Consider the following 15,480-nt stretch of genomic DNA (forward strand, 5'->3'; position numbering starts at 1 on the left):
ACACTCTTGCATGCCAGTAACACAATGCACTTGGTCATTGTGGATGCTGTTTTATGTGCTGCTGAATTGCATGTGCTCATGTTTGTTGAGGAATTCTATGTACGTCAAGAACACTGGCTTCCTGCCTTCCCTCCATCCCTTCTATTGTCTTCCTGGTCTGGAACCTAGGCTCCTCTTCCCCCAGCCTCCCGTGTACTGGGATCACAGGTATGGACCAACCTTGCCTGACTTTTCTTGAGCTGTCATTGTCTACTTTTGAAGTCAGGGCAGTGCTGGATTCATAGAATTTGGAAGTATTCCCTCCTCTGATCTTTGAGTTTTTACTTTTTCATGAAACTAGATAGTTGTACTTGTCAAGGTCCTAAAAGGTCCACAAAAGGTCCTAAATAGCCAAGCAATCATGAGCACAAAGAACAAATGGGGACAACAGTATGGTACTGGTAAAACAGTGTGGCATAAGACAGTCATACAGAACAGAGAGCTGAGAATTAATTCTGGCATGCCTAATGATTTGAAAAAACACCATCTAGATAGATCAGGGAGTGAGGCACTTACCACCAAGGCTGAGAACCTGAATTCAATCTCATGAATTACATGGTGGGAGGAGAAAACCAACTCCTGAAAGTTTTTCTCTGACGTGTGTGTGTGCGCGCGCGCGCGCGCACACGCACACATGCATACAAAGTAATAATTTTAAAAAATAGGCAGAGAAAGGTTTCTTTAACAGTGTAGAGAAGACTGGATTTCCACCAGTAAAAAGAAGGTAATTGGACCGTTAGCTCACATCACATATGAACATTACTTAAAAGTGGATAAAACATAAATGTAAAAAATGAGAACTTGAAAACTACTAGAAGAAGACAATATAGAAAAACTAAATGACACTGGCCATGGCAGTGATTCTATAATCTCACTCAAACCCCCCAGAAACCAAAACCAACAATAGTCAAATTAGATCACATCAAATTTAAAACCCAAATATAGGATACATTTGCAAGCCCTGCATCTCAAAAAAAAAAAAGGATTACTATCCCAAATATATAAGGATTCCAACTTAGTAGTAAGAAAACAAAAACTCAACTTAAAAAGTAGGAAGGTGCACAAATAAACATCTCTCAAGACACACAAAAGGCCATGAAATTTACGAGAAAAGAAAAAAAAGCTCAGTATTATAACTCAAGAAAATGCAATTCACAGCCAGACTGGGAAATCATCTCACCACTGTCAGAAAAAGGCAAGTGTCAGCAAGGAAGTAAAAATAAGCTCTTGCTATGGTAGTTAGGAGTTAATGCAAAACAGCCAAGCCATTATGGAAAACTGTGCAGAAGTTCCTTGAAAGAACTACTTAAAATGCAGCAATCTCACTCTGGGATAACCCTAAAGATTCAAGGTAAAAGAGTTATCTATACTGTCATGTGCAGTATAGATACATGTTACAGAAAAAAGCCAAATGTCTCGCAAAAGATAAATGAATAAAAATTGTAGCACATAATGGACTACTACTCAGCCTTACAAAAAGAAATATAGTCATTTCCATCACTACACACTGGAAATGTGAAACTATTATACTGGAAATAGAACTGGAAACTATTATACTACATACTATTCAGGCATAGAAGGGCAAATATTTCTTCTTATTAAGATGTAAATTCTAAAACAACTGAATTCAGAAGTATATAGTAGAAATTTGATTACAGAATCTAGGGGTTAGGAGGACTGGAGGACTGAGATCCAAGGAGGAAGAATCAGACTGAAGGAAGGTTTCCCTTTCAGTTCTAGTACATACTATGATGAGTACAGACAGTAGACAACTGTACACTGCAAACCTGTTAAGACGGTAAATCTTAAATAGTCTCCCCAAAATATGATAAGGACTGGAGGTCATGGACACTAACTAACTTGGTCTAAGTTATTCCACATTGTGTTGACAAATTATAACATTACTTTACATTCTACAAATTTATATACCTATAAATTAACAATTTATAATGACACAGTAAAATAGTATTTTAAGTAAAAACACAAGCAGAATACTCCATTTAGGGGAATGAGCTGGTGGATAATATAAGTAAAGCATTATGTTAACACTCCTCTTAAGTGAAATCTGAGAAATGTATTCTTATTGTTTGTAAAGTTGAGGGAAGGAACACAGAAGTTTTACTGGTACAAGAAGGGTTACATTAACTCTCCAGCATTATAAGAAAAAACTTAAAGAAAACTACCTGATGTCTTGTGTCTAAATTCTAAGCATCAATAAATGCAAGCATATTCCATGCTAAGCCAGCAAGGTATTAGACTTGAACAGAAGAGCACACTGTGTTCTCTTGGTCCTGCTGGCAACCTTCTTCCCTAAGGATGCCACAGAGAAGCAAAGATCCTAGCACAGACCCATGGCTGAAGGATCCACACAGAAAACTGGGCTGCATGTTAATATTCAATGTATTTGTGCCCCAAATTTGGACAGAAATATAGAATCTTACTTCATTTTGAGTGTTTTGTAATCCTAAAGGAAAATACTTCAGGGAGGGTATCATAATTCTCAAGTTTCAAGTTTTACATCGAGGCACTAAACTAGAACTTTCACGAATAATTCTCTAAGTCTGAAGAGGACTCCATCCTTCAGATTTTCTACTTCTAACATTTTATTATAGTAAGAGCCCTTGGGCTTCACATATAGCAGATTCCCAATCTCTCCATCTACACACCCATAGTTTCTCATTTTTCTTCCCTATTTCTTACTTTGGCTCATCTATTAGTTGGTAAAGAAAGACTTAGTCTTTGCACTTTAGGTCACAGTCTAATAGATGTAAGAGAAAAATATGTTACTTAAAACATTTTCACAAATACTTAATTATCTTAACAAAATTACCTTCTAAAATGAGGACCAAATATATACACTAACCCTCAAATCTCCCATTTCAACAGTGAGTTCTAATTAAAGGAATTGTAATGATGGAATTCTATGTCACTCAAGTTATCAATTACTTGTATTTTCTTCGCCTCTAATTTAACCATTTAGGAAAAAGCTTCAATATCAGAAGCATCTGCAACTCTAAATTCTCTTAGGAGGAAAACATCATAAACACAAGAGTCGAATAAATTCAGGTACAGTTACTATCAAAGTTATTTTGTTCTAAAATGAAATCTCTATATTAGTAGGACATAATCAGATGCTTTGACCATAGCAATGTTAGGGTGAGTCATTTGTTTATAGCCCATTTACTAGTCAACAAGGATTACTGGAGTACCCAGCCTTTAAGACCATCTAGCCTCATCCCCATTTACTTAACTGGTGCTGTCCTGTAGCAGAGTAACAGGGACTAAGATGTAAAGAGAATACTCAGTATCCCACAGTTAGGAATCCGAGCATGTGTCTCTGTTCCATGCAGCATTTTATGTACTATCAGCGTAATTTTGATTGCACTAAGTCTTTTTAAAATGTAACTTTACCTCTTCTAAATGTGTGTAGAACTATAAGGCCTGTGTTGGCTAGGTACCAGTAGAGTAACTGAAGAGCTCTTTAACAATCTACTCATCACACCTTTTTTCATTATCAAGAAGAATCTGCTGCTGTAATCAAAGAACTTCCAGAAGGTCACCCAGTGCAATGACTGGACCCATAAAAAAATGCTATTTTAGCTTGCAGACATTTTATATTGCCATTTAGGTCCCTCTAAACAATAAAAGAAATACAAATATATATCTGACCTTTCAGTTTGAAGTAAAATTTACAGCCACTTTATAATCTATTTTATACTGACTCTGTCTTGTTAACTGTACTTAAAATGATTTGAAAACTATCAAGAAACAGATTTTAATTAATCATTAAATGTTCTCAAAACACACAGTATCATTTGAAGCTAGAGGTCTTTTTGTTTTAGTTTTCATTTTCTTAATAACATACAAAAGCCCCAGGGGCTGTCTCTATAACAGCCCATTGCTGTGTGGTACTTCATCCTGTTGTATCAGCAGTCAAAGTTATCAGGCTAGAAATAGCCTTTAGGGGTTCCTCTTCCATACAGCTCTAGGCTGTACATGTACAAGTGGAAGTATACACAGCAAAGGGAGGAACCATCTGAGGGATAGGAACTCCAGTACTATGAAGTCATGAACAGTGACGAGTAGCCTTTTCTCATTATTGTGCACCGGCAACCCACTTGAACCTCTTTTCAGTCTAGTCAGAAGTTTCACTTCTAATGCCCAAGGTGCCTACTTTGTAATAATTCTTCTGTGTGCCAAGATGCTACTATATTTGGACTGTCTTTAGGGAAATTTAGAAAATAATCTTTCAAGTTATCCCACTTAACATGAATACTCCAGTTAAGAATTAAAAAACAAAACAAGACAAGAATATCCAGTCACATTGCCAAAGATGTCACGGCTAGACCAAAAATGTTGGCCAAGATTCAATAAGCACACTAAGGAATGGTCATACATTAGATATGTAAGATTTTTCCTTATGTATCTTATAGGTACATAAAGTCTGTTTCCTATAATAAGCTCTATTGACTACACTCTTTTCCCTCAAATAGCCAGAGCTGTGGACTCAACTGCTGACAAGAGAAACAGACTGATCAGGATGGACAGCTTTAAGGCCCGTCTATCCAGGATGCCTCATGATTCTTTAGGCAACCAGTTGGCCTCTCTTATGACAACTGATAAGGGAGGCAGGCACTGGTCCTAGGAAGCAGGTAGACTGAGACTGAGAAGTGTTGTAGTTATCCACAACAAACAACCCCCTGCCCCCGCAGTCAGAGTAGAGCAGTACAAATGAAGCTGCCCTCCAGGCAAGGACACTGCTACTGGACCCCGGATTCCTAGTCAAAGTGGTCAAAACAAAGTCTTCCTTGTTTTGTGGTGATACACACCACCAGCAGAATCTTAAATTGCTAATGGGAATTGGCCTAAAATATGCCAAGCAGTTAGGGAGGCTTATGGTTAATACTTCATGTTTTTAATGCCAAAATAATCAAAAATGGTTAATTTGTATAGACTTCTCATCAAACTTTCAAGGAATTTCAATATTTTCAAAATTATTTGTTAAGTTTATTTCGGAAGACAGATGTTAAGACACACAAATTATGATTTAATCTAAAAAATAAATGCATGTTTTAAATCTATTCCTTTCCTGTAGTGGGTAAGTTATGAAATGTAAATAGCAGAAATAGTAAAATCTAAGACAAATGGATGGGATGACTAAACTTGGTTAAAATACAGAAGTAAATTATTACAAAATGCCCATGAATTAATCTTTATGGTTTTATCTAATAATTAAAGATATATAAAAGTGAATTTTCCTCACAACACTAAACATTAACACTATAAAGCATTTTACTTATTTTTAAATTTAAATTCAAACAGAATTGGACAAATTTAAAACACGCCAAAAAGGGATCTCTCTCACACTTATGTGCAGTGGTCTTCCTAATGCTACACAGAGCACCACCCAGAAGCCAGGCCCTGTGCATCCCACCCCAGACATAAGGAAGAGGGCCGGGGAAGGAACGGCTGCATGCTGCGTTTCTCCTTTGCATTACACTCCTCTTATGTGTATTTTCTGTTGAAATGGTAATGTGTATTCTTTTTTTTTTTTTTTTGGTTTTTCGAGACAGGGTCTCTCTGTGTAGCTTTGCGCCTTTCCTGGAACTCACTTGGTAGCCCAGGCTGGCCTCGAACTCACAGAGATCCGCCTGGCTCTGCCTCCCGAGTGCTGGGATTAAAGGCGTGCGCCACCACCACTGCCCGGCTAAGGTAATGTGTATTCTTATGCTCTTACCTGAGAGAAAAAGTACTTTCTTATAGGAAAAGTCAAAGATGAGACTACAGAGAGAGAGAGAGAGAGAGAGAGAGAGAGAGAGAGAGAGAGAGAGAGAGAGAGAGATATTTTATAACCCCAAACCAGAACAAAATCAAAGCTATAAAAATCACCCCAACCTTGAAAGGAAATTTAAAATGACTTTAAAAAGAATTTAGTCCCTGTTTCTTTGAAGACAAAACTGAGGACATAGGCTCCTACCATTTTTAAAAAATATTGAATTAGCAATGATTAGCTCACATTTAGGTTAAAATGCACAATAAAAAGATCATCTAATAATATCTAAAGTAATTTATTTTAAAATGTAAAGTTCTGTTAACAATGCAAATTAACTCCATAATTAATTCTCAAATAAAAAATTAAGAAAATGCTCCAAGTAATTCATTCTTAAACCCAATTATGAAAGAGATAGAGTCACAAGTGAAAATGACGGTTAGAAAAGAGCAAGCTAAGGGCAAATGCCCACATGCTCAGCCTGGTACTCCGTCCACACACGTGAATGAGAAGACCGGCTCTTGACTACAGACACTGTGATTCTGAGAGAACTGCACTGCTTAAGAAAGCATGGTGCAATAAGGTCCACAAAGAAAATACTGAACATCCGTTATTATTCATTAGGCAGCCTTGTTGAACAGAACTAGCTTCATGTTCAGATATGAGAGGGAAACAATTCAAAAGGACAAAGTAAAGTCTAAACATGGTTTCATAGGACTCGCTCTTGTGCAGTGAGTTTGCAAGTTCTCAACACCATCAGAGGTACCACAGAGGGATGTCTGGAGACCCATGCCCACAGGCATATTCCCTTTGGCAGATCTAAAGGTTTTGTTCTGTCAAAGCTCAGATAGCTAGCATGAAAAATTCTCCATTCAACTTAACAGGAGTTAAGTTTCTTTCTTGAAAGGCTCCATTTACTTACTGCATCTCTCCTGCCTACATCAGTCTTAGAAGGCCCTGTGGGAACTCTGCTGCCTGCCTACTCTGCAGTTCCCATAAGGCTTCTGCAGGGAGATTCGATGATATTTCCCTAAGACAAGAATCAATCTCCAATCCACATAAGGCGGCTTTAGTGAGTTTCTGTAGCAGACTCCCTGAGATACTGTGTCAGTGAAAGCAGTATCACCTTCGCTCTTAACACAGGCTCATGTTTAGTTAGACTTTTAAAAAGATCACTAGCATATCAGAAAAAATGAGTTTTAAAACACAGTGGAAAGTTCAAATTTAAAATCAGAGAAAATTCCATAAAATGTGTAATAAATTTTTAATATGGTTATGTAATGTGTTCATTTAAAATGATTAAATTCATTTTACTATTGACTCAATAAAACCAACGTGTGATAAAAATTTCTTCCAATCTTATAAACATTTCTCTCTTGTGGGTCAGAAACAGATACCAACAGCACTGCAAAGGTAAGTCCTAGGTCACTGGGCAGCTCATAGACGACATGTGACTACTGAGTTCAGTAACCAAATTGAAATCACCAACTTCCACTGGTGTGGTTAGAACTTTCAGTCAACCCAACAGTCAGCTGTTCTTATCAAAGGATAACCCCAGACAGTCAGATGATGGGTTACTTCTGAGAGGGCAGCTTTTCTGTCTACCCTCAAATCAACAGCAATCTGAAGGATGATATGTATTGTGATGCTCCTTATTTCTAACTACTCTTCAAAGAGCATTCAGGAATATTGGAATCTGAGCTCAATAAACTGTTATTTACAAGTATTAGAATTGATATGTAAAAGATACCACAACAAATTTAGGGAAACCGTAACATTTCACAAACAGTACTTGCTTTAAACGGCCCAAGGCTTAAAACTAGGCTGTGTAGCTCACAACACTGCCACAGTGTCCAGTCTACACCTCTCATGTCTTCCATGCTTCCGTTAAAACGGAATGATGATCTGACCTATGTAAAAACAGTGTTGTAAGGTGACCATTTTTAAAGAAAGAATTTCTATTTATTTTAACTTTGTGTATATTAGTGTCTGTATGTATGTTAGCATATCTCATGTGCGCTTGATGCCTGCTGAGGTCAAAAGAGGATGCTGATCCCCAGGAGCTGGAGTTTGACAGCTGTGAGCTGACATGTGAATGCTTCCCAGACCAGCCAGTCCTCTAGCTGCTGAGCCATCTTTCCAGGCCTCTTGAAACTGCTAACAATTTATTCGAGTCAATTATCGTATTCCCTCATCGCATTTACTTCAAATTTATAGTTTTTCTACTATGCACAACAAAGTATTACACGAAGCCAAGAACATTTTGATAATTCTTGGGGAAATAATAGTTCAAAGTAAGTGATAACTACCATTAGTGCAACATGTCTTCTATAATATAAAATACGGTAAATTAAATTTAAAAGACCAGAATCAAGAAACCAAAGTTCTAATTTAAAATAGGTAAATAGATATCAACTACAATGTACAAAGCTTAACTGGATTCTTGTTTGGAATTAAAAGCTAAAAAAAAAACCAACCCCCCCAAAAAAACACTTTCTGGGGTTGCTCAGCAAGTTTATTATTCACATGGTGAGATTAGGCTGGATTCTTCAGTTTGCACCACATTTCTCTGTACTGTAAAATTTACCAATATAACTATACCTGTTTTGAAATCAGAAAATAAAGATGTACTATTACAAAAATAAAACACTAAGCTATTAATTTCAAGCTAAGCCCATTATTTTGATAAGACATATAAAAAGGTGTCTAAATTAGGTTAGAAATAAGGATAGAGAACTAAATAAAATGCATAAACACAAACTATAATTTGCAATAAAACTGAAGTCTCAATGTCAAGGAGTTTTTTCTTTTTTCCTAGAAAAGGGATGGAAAAGTGGGTCAGTCTATGACTCATTAAATATATGGGTCAAGACCTTTGCGTATCTTATATGTAAATATGTGAATGCTTATTTAAAAAATATGTAACAAACAAACAGCCAAAGCCATCAATTACTTGACACTGGTATATTTTCAGTGCCATCCAAAAAAACTGTTTTTGTGAAAATTTTGGGATTTTTTAAAACATAAATTACTATAAAGATTCAATATATACACATTAGGATATCATTGACTAAAATACTTTAAATCACAAGACACCTAGAAAACTAGTGTTATTACTGAATGAAATGTTAGTTTGCCCTTTAGCTTACTTGTAGCATGTAGTTACAATTTCTGTCTTAATTTTCAGAGTGAAACACATAGCTGCCATTTCTGTTTACAAAGAGTTTAATACATAAAGCTTACATTTTCCCAATAATTTAATGACATGTATACAGAACATATAAGACAATCTAGAAATTAAAATAAGCCTCTAATTAGATGTTTAAACCAGGCTTTCAAACTACATCTGTAATGGCAATTATTTTTACTAAAGCAAAATTTAGTTCTACAGATGTCAGTCTTGCGTAATATTTATAAAATTCTTTGAGTCATTATGTTTTCAATGTTATTACCAATATCTTTTACATTATTAACTAGCTGGATACATACCCTTTCACACCATAGAGAAGGCTAAGTTTAATAGGCTATTATTTGGTATTCAGGTGTAAACTTGATTATTTTTTGCTTTCTCAGGCATGCAAAATTAGAATTGATCTTTCTCTCTTAAATATTTCTTTTAGAATAAAAATGGGGCTTGGGTCAAATGTTCTGACAGTTATTTTTTGTGCTAAATATAAATTACAAATGAACAATATTTGCAGCATGTATTATCTTTAATAGACTGTTTCCTATCAGTACCCTTGGAAGGAAATTCAATATGGAAGCAATATCCGAGCAGCTATGAGCTTAGTTCTCTATGTAGTTCTCTCTCATTGCCCCAATCTCAAGGTCACCTGCCTTGCAAATGCTAAGTAAACTCTCTGAATCATAGTGAGTACATTAAGAATAACAAAGTTATAACACCTACACAACTCATTGAACATGGATTTGAGAAGCTGGTGCCTATATAGAGCCTTTGCCCCTATGTCCTAGCATCTTTAGTAAAGGATGGTACACTGCACACTTCCAAAAGGGAAATGCAAGCACCAACCCAGCCACAAACCCTCTGATCTACAATGGTGTCCTGCCTGCAGCCTATGGTGGGGCAATGGTGGCACAAAGCTTATGTGAGTAACCAACCAATAACTGATTTGACTTAAGGCCCAGTCCATGAGAGAACCTATACCCAGCACTACTTGGGTTGCCAAGAACCAGAGACTAGATAATGCAGGGACCTAGGGTAAAACCAAGTAACACTGGTCTTACAAAAGAAAAAACAAAAACAACAAACAGTGATAAAATGACTCTTAATGACATTCTGCTATACTCATAGATCAGTGCCTTGTTCAGCCATCATCAGAGAAGCTTCCTCCTGCAGCAGATGGGAACAAATACAGACACCCACAGACATTATGTATAGAATGAGAGGCCTTTGGACACTCAGTCCTAAATAGGATGTCTCCATCAAATCTCTGCCCTCAGAACTAGGACTCCGTGGAAGAGGCAGAAAAGAGTATAAAAGCCAGAGGGGTTAGAGAACACCAAGGAAACAAGGCCCCTTAAATCAATACAGGCAAAGCTCATCTGAACTCAGGGAATGATGCAGCCCACGGCCTGCACCAGGTCCTCTGTGTACACATTATGGCTTCCAGCTTAGTGTTTTTTATGGGATTCCTGAGTATGCGAATGGGTGGGTCTCTGATTCTTGTGCCTTCTGTTGGGCTCCTTTCCTTCTGTTGGTTTGTCCAGTACAACTCTAATGTGACAGTTTTTGTTTTGTTATATTAAAAAAACAACAACAAATGATGAAAGACAATCTAACCACTAGGGTAAAGGTTAACAGCTAATCTATCATTTATACCTGTTGGGAGAGAGAGTCAGTTTTTCTAACAGTGACACTGGGTTTATCAAGCACTCCAGGGAGGGCCTCATTTTGATCAATATATAATGGACTCCATAGGGTTTTTTTTGGGGGGGGTTGTATGCTTTTATTCGGTTAGAGTTTGATGTTTTGTTTTCTTGGTTTTGTTGTACTGGGTTTTTGAAAAAGAACTTAGAGTTGAGTGGGTGTAGGGAGGGGGAAAGGATCGAGAATGACTTGGGGGAGGGGAAGAATATGATCAAAATATATTCAAATTTAAAATTATAAATAATATAACATTTTAAAAAAGAAGAGCACAGCTGTCAAGTACACATCTTTGAGGACGAATCATCAGACACACGTGTCTCCTTAGACATTTCTATAGCTTGTCTACCAAACCAAAAAGCATCATCAGTCCTGTCACTTTACCTCAGGACGCAAATCTCTCAGTCAGGTACTTGACTCCACTCTATACTATCACCTGAAACGAGTCAGAAAGGGCCCACTTTGGGGAAGACATATTTTAAAAGCAGGGGTATAGAAAACAGGGCAATGATGGGGAAAGGGTTTGAGTAGGGAATGGAATGGAGAGTAGGGCAGAAGAGGGCATGGGGGGATAATTAGAACTCATACGAAAACCCATTTTATAAGCTTCTTAAACACACACGCACAAACATGCATAAATACCAAAGGGGTTAAATTCACATTATCCTACACAGGGGATAATGTTCCAAGCTCTAGATGGCCAAATAACAAGCCTAATGCCAAATGAGGGGTGCCTCCCCTCAAGTTGTTGGTCAGAGGGTTCCCAGAGGAACAATATAGACTACTGGCAATGTTCTAGGTTCCTCACCAGAACTTGATGATGAGAGCCCATTGCTGAACATACTACATACTTTGGTCACAGAGCATGGAAAAATCAAGCTGGTACCGAGAAAGAAGTTTCTTCCCAGAAGGATAGCTTTCATAGTACTTACTGGGAGAATCTAAGTAGGCTTCTGGAGAGAAAAGTCATTAATGATCTTATGCAGCTGTAAATACGGTGAGCTACCATAATGACCAGCTTGGAAAGATACGCTCTTAAGTACAATTGTGGCACAAATGTTAGAGGTAACCAGTTGCATTCTGATTACATTTAAGGCCTGCTCCATGAGCGGAAACGGATGCCTGCTATTGTAAATCTGACCAAGAATCCATGGCTGGGAAGATTAGAGGCCTCAGGTGTCCTGTAGCAATTTTCTGAAATACAAATTTCCATCTTAGAAGTTCCTTAAGACTCAGGATATTCTAAAGACAGAATTTTTAAACATCTCAGTTTTTCAAAACTCAGATAAATTCCCATGGTATTATGGACCTGAGCTTTGTCAAGACTCATCCTCTTGAAAATTTCTGAGTGTGGAAACTTTAGCCATAGCCTCCTGCATTAGGATACATACCTCACAAAAGCAAGAACAATATCTGTTTAACACTGTTCTCACAGCAGCTGGCATAACTCCAGGCACAAACTATTCCTGGAAGACATCGGATAACTGAGCCCAGGAAGAAATGAACACACCTGCAGCCTACATATAGTGCATGAGGAATCCAACCATTTGCAGACAAGAAACAATGCTTCCTTATAGGCTGCTGACATCTATGAGCAAAGAGCAAACAGGTCTAACTCCAACCAGTAAAAACCCAGAACACGAGACACAGAGCCAGTTTTATAGAAATAATTTCATAGAACAATTTTATATAAATTTACAGTTTATTTCTAATAAACTATTGGGAAAAAACTTATGTTCTTTTGTTTCCTTGGGGTCAATTATACAGAGTGAATAAATTAACCACAAAATAATAGACAAAAATCCAAAACAAAACAAAATAATAGCCAAAATATGGCCAAAAATGATAGTTCAAAATATAGAAGCATTTTTAAAAAGATCAAACCAAAAAGTGAATGTTTTCTTTTATAATCCCAAGAACAGCAAAACTTCCAGCATTTTTATGTAGCGAAGAATATACAAATACTTCATATTTTAAAATGTCTAAAATTGGGCCCAATAAATGATTTAATTTACTATTTATGTAAGTTTCCACTGGGGCAGGAAGCCTCAGTCTGATAGCATTAGCCCTGGCTATATAATGAGACCCCAATTGCCCCCATCTCCACAAATTCACTTGTATAGTTCTATGTCAGTTTTCCTAAAGAAGAGGGTCAGAGATAAATAATTGTTTAAAAAACACATTTAGTGTAAATTTAGCCTGCTTTTCTTTTCCAGAAGTACATACTGAGGAAATGTGTGTCCAGAATCACAGTTTTCTGTTTTTGAGTTTGACTTCATCCTCCCTATTTTGAGAGGGAAATGAACAGCAAGTTTCAGACTCAAAACAATGCATCAGGATGGCCTGTATTTTCACACAGGTACACTTATGGCCTGTCCGTGTTAAAGTAACATGTACTTTAATCTAGATCTGTAAGCTGGACTTTGGCTAACACAATTAAAGCAGGAAGAAAATAAATAAAACTTGAGATTATCCGTTCAGTGAAATTTAAACAATTCTTATAGAAGCAATCTTACACTAGAAAAAGCATGCTACAAAGTCTCCTGGAATAATTAGAAAAGTGCACTTGGAGCAAGAGACCTTGAATATATATATATATATATCCCCAATAGTCCAACATTTGACAGTTTGTTCTTTTGTTTTGTTTTGTTTTTATGTTTTTTTCCGAGACAGGGTTTCTCTTGTGTAGCTTTGCGCCTTTCCTGGAACTCACTTGGTAGCCCAGGCTGGCCTCGAACTCACAGAGATCCGCCTGGCTTTGCCTCCCGAGTGCTGGGATTAAAGGCGTGCGCCACAACCGCCCGGCAACAGTTTGTTCTTAATAGCATCAGAGATGTCTAATAACTGTTTGCTGAATAATTAATGTGCCCACTGTGGTAACAAGTGCTCAGATTTACTGAACGCTTGTCTTGTGCTAGGCACTGCTCAGTATTTTAGATTCAAGGCTGACAACACTTCTAAGAACTAGGTACTACTATAAAGTCCTACTTTGAACACAGAGGAAAAGTGGCCAGGGGATGTTGGGAAGAAGTATGGCTAGGGTTTAAATGAAGGTATCTGATGGCAAAATTTCCCGACTGTGGAAAATATTATGGCTTCTTAAGAAGTAAGATTTAGAAATAGTTCTATATAAGAATTTAAAAACCAAAGTTGTTTCTTCCATATCTCAGTGATTTCTGGACAAAATAAAAAACCCAGAGCTCTGAAGTTAGCAGAGATAAAGGCATGAAGGAGTTTACTGAGATTACTCTAAATGTAGAACAAAGTAACAGTGTTGTCTGTAATGGGAAGTGATAAGATATTTTGGAAACATTGCATTTATCACTGGTTGGACTATCATCTGAACAAAGATCAAACTAAATATGGACTTACAGTATTACCTGTTGCCTCATATCATTCTGAAGAAAACAAAGTCCCTACAAGCCTACCTTGGCAAAAAACACGGTGAGGTGAGTTTCGCTGCCAACAATCCAAATAGGGAATTTTGGAGATTTCAAGTAAGAACCAACCTAGAATAAATTCAGCAAAGTAAAACAAATAAATGAAAAAATTTATGATGCCCCTTAAATATTTGTTCAGAATTATGTGAAACATAACAAAGTTATCTAATTAACATTTCTTATCCACAGGGGTTAAATGCTGAGTACAGAAGGGAACTATTCCTAAACTGACATTGCATCTTTAAACCAGAACAAAGCAATGTAGATCTTAGAGGATACACATGCATCGTGAGGACTTTAGCTCAAAAACTCAGTCTCAGATTTTGCTACATTTCCCAGATAGAAGGGTTACCTTAGGAATTTCAACTCGGCACAAAGTTAGTCATAAATTTAGAATTACTTCATAAGGTAATAATTATAAATCAATGACCAAGATAAGGGCACCCTTTTTCTTAAAGAGTTTAGGCTAATACAATAACTTCCCCTAAGAAAAAGTTTAGTCTATAAAGGACTCCTGCATGGAAAGTTCAAGGTTCTACAACATACACAGTATTTTGTTTCTGTTTTTTGAGACAGGGTTTCTCTGTACCGTTGGAGCCTGTCCTGAAACTTGATCTGTAGACCAGGTTGGTCTTGAACTCACAGAAATCTGCCCATCTCTGCCACCCAGGTGCTAGGATTAAAGGTGTGTACCACCACTGCCCAGGGCATACATAGTATCTTTAAAATAAAAAGCTATACTTACAGTTTGCCTGCAAGGTCATATATATACAAGTATGTGCCCCCCCCCAAAGGTTTTAATTCTCTATATAAGACTGTGCCAAAAACTTGCATTTTATTTGTAACTGAGATAAAAAGTGCATTTTGAACAAGTAAGACAAATTCACACAATCCATCACGTTTACCCTAATCAATTATTCCATACTTCCACGAAAACACTTCCCTTAAAATCAACTAATCTTAAAAACAACCAATCGAGTTTGCTTTCCTGTCTCCTTCAGACTGACTATAACCGGGCAACTCTAAGAAGCGACTTGTGGCACTCGGGCCATTATTCTTCCCTATTCAGCCAGCAGCCATGCTCCAGCACCACCATGGCCCTGGGGAGTTTACAAGAGAGGTGGAAGGCAGGAACTCTTGTATCCATGGGCAGAAGACTCAGTTCCTTTGTCCTGTGAAAGCAGGGACAAGTTGATGTGCTAACATGAGACAGAAAACTGGTCAAGTAGGAAGGCTTCTTTGAGGACAGCAGAGAAGGAAATGAGGGAAAAAAGGATAGCTAGTGCTCAGTTCGTGTCCATTGGGGCTGGAGAGATGAGCAACAGAGATTGCACTCTAACTGGAGC

General features: G+C 37.3%; 1 protein-coding gene across 6 annotated transcripts in view; it reads right to left on the reverse strand.

Moving 5' to 3' along the window:
- Positions 1-15,480, reverse strand: part of Mindy3 (MINDY lysine 48 deubiquitinase 3) — a 73,963-nt gene that overhangs the window by 22,003 nt on the left and 36,480 nt on the right. For 5 of the 6 annotated variants that reach the window (XR_003734627.2, XM_028870531.2, XM_028870527.2 and 2 more), the window contains one exon: positions 14,123-14,203. The exons of the other annotated variant lie outside the window; for it this stretch is intronic. Coding sequence is in view for 4 of the 5 variants with exons in the window: in XM_028870531.2 (XP_028726364.1) it covers positions 14,123-14,203 (81 nt within the window). In the remaining variant the exon portion in view is untranslated. The remainder of the gene's footprint in view (positions 1-14,122; positions 14,204-15,480) is intronic. 6 annotated transcript variants of the gene reach the window in all.

The sequence above is a fragment of the Peromyscus leucopus genome, chromosome 5 (assembly GCF_004664715.2).
Source record: "Peromyscus leucopus breed LL Stock chromosome 5, UCI_PerLeu_2.1, whole genome shotgun sequence".
Taxonomy (NCBI): Eukaryota; Metazoa; Chordata; class Mammalia; order Rodentia; family Cricetidae; genus Peromyscus; species Peromyscus leucopus.